The following is a 7,909-nucleotide window of genomic DNA, read 5'->3' on the forward strand; positions in this document are numbered from 1 at the left end:
TGAATAAAGTAATTTAACCTTTCGCCATACGAGACCAATCTATTTGAATCTAAATTTTTAAGTTCCAGTACAAAAGGAGCACAAATTGCAGACCTTTTTCTTTGGTGTGCTGATTTTACTATAAATAACTTATTTATTTACAAAATATTTATTATGGACCGGTAAATCATACATGGTAGCAAAGTGCGAAAAGATGAATCCAATTTCAATACAAACTCCCACTTCAATTATTCAACGCATATTCTCACCTGGACAGGAATTCTTTCCTTGGACCAGGACACCTGGAGAGCAACTTTGTTCCCTCCTTGCATTGAATGCTTAAATATGTACTAAATAAATTTGTAGTCGACATCCGATACCGTCAGGCATTTCCTGATGCCAATTTGCATTATTTTTCCTGGAGATAGAAAAATTATGGGGCTCAGCATAACACAACTACTAGATAAAATTTTGCAGGTAAAGATCAGTGGTCATCAAATTTACTTTAGGGGCTGTTCGGCACCCAGAAGTGGATTGGATGAAATTAGAGGATAGAGCTATATTGGGTAGGAGGGTTTAGTGACTCAAATGCATTAGGGGTTGCGAAAGGGGATCAGGTCAAATAATCCCACTAGGCTGGGAATATTGATCCCACCCAAGAGGTCAGGACTGGGATTGAACAAGATTAAATTCAGAAATTCTGTTGTATCCACTGGACCAAGCCCTAGCGCTGAGAACCTTAGCGCTTATACCAAGTTGTTAAAACAACACTCTCCTCCGACATAACTCTCTAGTCTTATTCTATCCAATCCAATCTTGAGCGTAATAAAAGGGCCTTAAGATGTGGTATCCCAGGAAGAAGTCACTATTAACACAGCAGACATACCTTAACAGTGAAAAGGACGCTTGTGTCAAACACTTGCTGCCCAGGAGTAACCTTTAGCCCATCGACAAACCCAGCACGGGGCGACTTCACAACATGCTGAAAAAGAGCAATAAACAATATAATTAATTGCTTAACAAAGAAAGGACAAGGGACGAAACAGGTTATTTTCCAAATACACCACCGCAAATATGCAAGTATGTGAAACTACCTCCCAAAGATGGTAGTTCTGTGCGTGCCCTTGAAAACCTTTTTTTTTTTTTGCATCAGTGACCCTGACAGGGGTATCATCTATGCAGAAACTGTTTTTGCATAGCTGCGCTAGTAGGGGAATGTCCGCAAATGAGCAAGGTTTTCAAGGTTTACACAACTGTATGTAGGTATTTATACAATTTCACATGTTGGAGCGGTTAATATATAGAAAATAGCCGGAACAAATAAAATTAGAAGAAAGGAGCACATATGAACCTCCATCTTCATTGCTTCTAGGACCAAAACAGGTTGTCCTTCCTCCACAGAGGCACCATCCTCAACCAGAACCTTTACTACTAAGCCGGCCATGGGTGCCAAGACAGTCCCTTTAGGATGAGACGAAGTCTCAAAAGAAGGTTTGGAGTGGGAGACATCATCACTGGGTTGGTCAAACTTCACAGTTTGCCTGTAATGATGATGATGCTCGCCATGCCAGATATGTATGTGTGTGCTACTATCCTAATGGCAGCGAATCAGCAAATCAATTTAAGAGATAATGAAATAAAACAAATAGATTCATCAATTTTTATGAAAATAAAAAAGATTTTAGGAGTAATAACATTATATTTGACAAGCAGACCTTAGAATAAGATGCTAAAGTAACATTCATATGCAGACCGCCAGCTTCAACTCTGAAATAATTGTTTCTTATGTGCACAGCTTTGACATCCAAAGCAGGAGAATTACTATCTTCAATCTGGCCATTGAGAGAAACTGAAATGTCAGAATTTTCAGATCTCTTATCACTGACAAAAATAGAAGTGAGCTCGAACAATTTGACGCATTTATAAGAGTAATATATTACCGTGATGGAATAACTTCCATCGGATTGATATGTAATGGCAAGTTGCAAAAGCTCATTGCAGAGGCCATCAAGCTCTTTATCCCACTCAAGTTCCAATACACGTTTGGCTCTGTGATGCATTCTGAAAGGTGGATGAGTATACCACAAAGAAAGTAAATTGTCCCCACCTGCAATTATTCGATATTTAACACATCGATATCTTTTACCACAGCCTGCATATCTGCAGACAAACAGGAATTACATATACTATATATAACATACAGGGAAGAGATTCTCCTGAAGTGATGTATTCCTTTTCACAAATACAGGCAGCAACCAGTGTAGCACCAAGCTTAGCAGCATTAGATGCTTCTTCAGTTAGTTTTTCAGCTGAATCAACTAGAAGATCACTTTTGTGATGCTCGATGAAATGGGTTTCTACCAAGCCTCTCTCAAAGGCCCAATGACCTGCAAGCCCTTGGAGGAAACCAATATTGGTTGGCAAACCTGCAATCTGCAGTGGCCATAGTCAGAGTTGCCTGAGGCAGAGAAATTATTATATACATTATATTCAGATGCTTCAATATAAAGCGAACAGCATGAAATTGTTCACGATACAAAAATATATCGAAAGTGCATCATTCTGGAAGTAGATTCTCTACCTTAAGATTATACAAGACAACTATTAGTTGGCATCTGTTAGAAATTTATATACCACATATCTTCAATCAAAATTGTAGCGTTGCTAAGACAAACAATAAGACGTTGTGAGATACGACTATACAAGAATTACAATCCATCTATTATTACTAAGCAACAGTGCTCGTTGGCATCAAGCAGCTGGAACTTACAAGAAAATGCTAAATAAACTTGATGATAATATCTTGATCTGATATTCATACAAAAGCAACTAGACATGTCACATGCACCTGAAAGTTTAACAAGCAGCTCTTTAGTTTGACCAATGCAGCATTGCGAGTTTCGCCCCACACTACAAGCTTAGCAATCATTGGATCATAATGCATGCTGACAGTATCTCCTTCCTCCACTCCCGTTTCGACTCTCACTGTTTTACAATATGTACATTAGGGGTCATTGTTGAGTCATGGAAGACGTCAAGTTCTAGATGTGTACTAGCTTTATTAGCTAACACTACCTAATGTGTGTAGCAATAAGCATATGTACTATGTTTTAGTAGCAGATATTACCTGTTGGGGTAACAGGGACTGGCCGGTAGTGGTGTAGGGTTCCAGTTGCAGGAAGAAAACCTCTTGGGACATTTTCAGCATATATTCGAGCCTCAAAGGAATGTCCTAGAAACAGATAAGAGAAATAATGACCCAGCGTCAAATAAGTGCAAGTCATGAAATGGAGTAAAGGTAGATAATATGGCTAGAATTACAAGTTTTGAAGAGGGTATAATAGCTCATTCTAGCAGTTTGCACATAGGAATTCAAGTTTGTCAAACGGGCACGATTGAAAATGTGTGATCACATTAAACAAAGTTTACCATTCAAGGGCACTTGTTCCTGCGTCAGGGGAAGAGGTTCTCCATTTGCAACACGAATTTGCCACTCCACAAGATCTTGGCCAACGATCATCTCAGTTACTGGATGTTCTACCTTCAAAATATTGATGTAAAAAATCAGGTATTTTCTGCCGCACAACAGCAATTTGCATGTAAGGATCAAGTTGCACATGTATATACTAGTGCACATGCATACAAAATGTAAGTTTCCCAAAAGAGTGTGTACAAGAATAAATTTAATCGTGCACATAGAAAAATATTTTGAATGTGAACATTTTAAGGTAGAAATAGCTGATAACAGTACGCTTGATTAGTTAAGAAAAGCACTAATACCTGAAGGCGAGTATTCATTTCCATGAAATAAAATTGTCCAGAAAGCGTATCCATTATAAACTCCACTGTTCCGGCATTGTGATAGCCAACTGCCTTCAAATTAGTTAAAAAGAAATATGAAAGTGCACCAACTCTGTGAGAAATTTGAACATGAAATAAAAAGATCAAAGAGTTGAAATAGAGAAGAGGGAAATCCAAAAGCACCAAATAAGTTAAGATGGCCGTATACACCAAGAGATCAATACTAGAACAAGATAATGATTACATAATTTTGAATTAAAAAAATAAGGAAAAGAAACATGTGAAATACAAAATAATCTGATACAATTAGGTAATAATAAAGTTCTCAAACTACTTAAAATAAATTGTTTCCTTTCAAATTGCAATATCAGCAAATGCAACAGACAGTATACCTACAACAAAGAATATGGTGACATAAGTCTTATCAGCATAATTAACTCATCAGAAATAAATAATTTGGAAGAAGATAAGAGATAAATTGTAAAATAAAATTTTGAAGAGACTAAGGTACATGCGGCCGATTTGAGAGTTCACAAAAAGATTATAAGAATACCTTAATAGTAAGCTGAAACAAAGATTATAGTCACCTTAAGATATAATGTAGTCGACAAATATCAGGAATATTAAAGTGCACATGAGAGAAGACCCTCCCAGCACTCATGTTTCAAGAAGAGAAGTTCACAGCCAAACCAGAATTTTCTTTTTTTTCTGATTGGGGAAAAAAAAAAAGACTTTGCATATTAATGAACCAAGATGATGAGTTACTGAAAATTCGGTGGGAAAAATGTAACTGCAAAATCCAAGGTGGTTTTATACAGTAAAATTACCATTCCTGAGAGTCAATCTAAAGCAACAAAAATAGAATGCAAACAAAGTAAGTTTTTGAAACACAACCATAAATAATGCATATTATATGATGCCATCTGGAAAGAACAAAAAATTGAACGAGATCACAACTCACAACATTCTCTGTAACAATAAATGAATGTAAATATAAACACTTGAAAGAACATAGATGTAGTGTAATAACTAATAAGTATACCATGATGTAAAAGCAAAGAGCCTTTGGTCCTAAGTAAGTTAAACCATAATAGTCCGGTAACCATCATAATAAAATATGTAGAAGTTCAAGGAAGCATGTAACCTTGGCAGCAGAGACAGCAGCTTCACCTAACCGGGAACGGAACTCACCAGTTACGTTTGGCTGCAAAATGCAATTATCATAACTATGAGCATCCTCAGAAAAAAGAATAAAAGCAGCAACAGAACATGGAAATTTACCGCAGGAGCTTCTTCAATGATTTTCTGATGCCTTCTTTGCAGGCTGCAATCCCTCTCATATAGATAAATCGCATTCCCATGTTTGTCCCCGAATACCTTAATTTAGGAAGCAACTTAGCAAAAAAGCTGCGCAACATGGACGGCCACTAAGCTTGCAGGCTAGTTTTAGTAAGTAGCAAACTATAGAAATCAATCATCCTATATGCAGATTAAAATAAGTGATGAAAAATGAAAAAAAAAGAAAAGAAAAAAGAAAGCATAAATGCATTTTTGTTCCCACGAAGACATGGAATCCAGAGAAAACAAGTTGACATGTAACCAATTCCGAAAACGCAATAAGTGAAATGCGCAGTAACAGTGTCGATATGCAGTCAGTAGAAACACCTACTGTCCATATGCTAGTCATCATGTCGCACACTTGTGATATGCCAACTAACAATAGAACAATTAGCAAGGTTTTGGATGTGCAAAATGGTACCTGGACTTCTACATGCCTTGGCTGAGTTATATATTTCTCGAGCAAGATTGTATTTACGCCAAACGAAGCTGCAGCCTCCCGTTGCGCACTCAGCACAGAATCAACAAAATCTTCAGGTCTATGCACTATTCTCATTCCCTAGAAAAGAATAGTTAATGAATACAAAGACAATAGAAGAGAGCGTGACTAAGAGCCTCTCTCTAACACAGATTATCTCAGCAGAACATTGCCTAACGGCATCAATGAGAGATCAAGCCACTCATCACCTTTAACAACAATCATGAATGTTCTTGCTACAATTATGGCCTAATTATGAACAACAATTGCAAATCTTTTGTATCTCAATATGATCAAAAACTGATTTTCCCAAATACTGTACAAAAAATAATTGCTGCAGGATCCAAAGAAACAGAGACAGTCGCTATAGGAATTCACTGGTTTCTAGGAAAGTGAGATGTGGAAATATGTTTATAAGCCATAAGCTACAGCATGCAGAATACGGTGGAATTGAAACTGTATCGCCAGCAAATCTATATATGAAAAGATACAGTTTTAGAATATCCAGTAATCTCGAGAAGCAGCAGGGATGACAGCCGTTAGCAAGCATAAACAATAAAGAATTTCAAAACGAGTGCAAAGGTGAACATCACATTCAACCCCAAGGTATTCATACAAGAAATATTGTGGCATACCTTCCCCCCACCACCATGAGTCGGTTTTATCATAATGGGATATCCAATGTTTTCAGCCTCATTTTTCAAGAATTCAATATCTTGTTCATCTCCATGGTAACCAGGAACAAGTGGCACTCCAGCTGCTCCCATTATTCTCTTTGATGCACTAATATTGAGACAGTGTGAGTTCACAGTTGTATCTTCGTCAATTCATGAGTCATGACAACACAAGCATAGGACACAAAAGTAAAACATGCATATTAGAGGAAAATTGTAAGAAAATGAATACCTCTTATCGCCCATGTCTCGGATGGCAGACGCTGGAGGCCCAATAAACGTAAGCCCTTCAGCTTCACAAAGCTGGGCAAACTCGGCACTTTCTGAAAGAAAACCATAGCCTGGATGGATAGCCTGCAGTATACAATAGAGACATCCTACGGTATAATTAGTTCTCAAGGACTATCGAAAATGCCCGAACAACTTAACTGAATTTCAAATAAGCATAACATTATTATCAGAAATCTCATCGACAAGGATTTTACTGGCAGATCTCCCTACAGCTGCATATTCTCAAATCCTATTACAAGTCCGCGTGAATTAGCCCGTACTCGACAAGAAAAAGACCCAACTACGTGAATAAAATACATATAAAGCTCACCTGTTCACTCCCGGGTAGTATAAATTCCAGTTTTTTCTTAAAACCAAGAGTTGATTGAAAAGTATAATATACTAGAGAAACAGTGAGGAGTTGACTATTGCATTTACCCAAGTCCAAACTCAACTACTAGTCAATGTAAGGAATAATTTGTTGAAATTGGGCACGTCGACTACATCAAACAGTCCAAGATCAATTCAACTACACTTCACAACCGCTAAATTGAGGGGAAGACGAGGCTTACAAAAGCAAAGGCTCACTTGCGAACCCTAACCTGGGCGCCGGTTCGGAGCGCGGCGTCGACGATGGCGGAGGCGCAGAGGTAGCTGGAGCGGGCGGGGGCCGGGCCGATCCGCACGGCCTCGTCGGCGGAGCGCACGTGGAGGGCGCCGCGGTCGGCGTCGCTGTAGACGGCGACGGCGCGTATCCCGAGGCGCCGCGCGGTGCGCGCGACGCGGCAGGCGATCTCGCCGCGGTTCGCCACCAGGATCTTCTCGATGCTCGCCGACGACCCCTTCCTCTCCTCCCTCGCCCTCGCCCTCTCCTCCTCCCCCCCCGACGAAGAGGAGGAGGAGGACGACGAGGCCGAAGAGGACGAGGCGAGGGGGATTCTAGGGTTAGGGTTTGGAGAAAGAGCGCGGCATAGGGGCCTTCGGCGGCGGAGGATCAGCGACGCCATTAGCGAATTCCGATGAGGTTGCTTCGGTTGCCGGGCCTGTGCAATCCTACTGTACTTAGTGCCGTGTTGAATTAAAAAAGAAAAAGTTTTTTCTCGGATAAGGAGAGATAAATGTAGTAGCTGACGTCAGCATAGAAATTACTGCGTCACACTTAGTGCCACAGCATCAAAAAAATATTTTTTAAAAGTATATAATAAAAATATATTTTTATTTTATTTTATTTTTTTATTAGCTATGGCTGGATGAGTGAATCAAAATATACAATCTTATTAGTTGGGAATGTTACGTCAGTAATATAATTAATGCATATACAATTATTAATTTAGTTCAGCTGTCTTAAATTAGAGGAAAATATTGTAAA

At 38.9% G+C, this 7,909-nt stretch overlaps 1 protein-coding gene across 1 annotated transcript; it reads right to left on the reverse strand.

Moving 5' to 3' along the window:
- On the reverse strand, positions 1-7,634 carry LOC109712908 (methylcrotonoyl-CoA carboxylase subunit alpha, mitochondrial). The gene is made up of 16 exons (XM_020236713.1): positions 7,143-7,634; positions 6,503-6,624; positions 6,232-6,379; positions 5,540-5,677; positions 5,062-5,157; positions 4,925-4,984; positions 3,760-3,852; positions 3,409-3,520; positions 3,107-3,211; positions 2,828-2,964; positions 2,181-2,412; positions 1,920-2,086; positions 1,695-1,811; positions 1,331-1,573; positions 866-961; positions 1-397 (listed from the first exon to the last, which is right to left on the reverse strand). Exons 1-16 carry the CDS (start codon positions 7,545-7,547, stop codon positions 389-391), a joined length of 2,280 nt encoding a protein of 759 aa, XP_020092302.1. The 5' UTR covers positions 7,548-7,634; the 3' UTR covers positions 1-388.

The sequence above is a fragment of the Ananas comosus genome, linkage group 7 (assembly GCF_001540865.1).
Source record: "Ananas comosus cultivar F153 linkage group 7, ASM154086v1, whole genome shotgun sequence".
In the NCBI taxonomy this organism is placed as follows: domain Eukaryota; kingdom Viridiplantae; phylum Streptophyta; class Magnoliopsida; order Poales; family Bromeliaceae; genus Ananas; species Ananas comosus.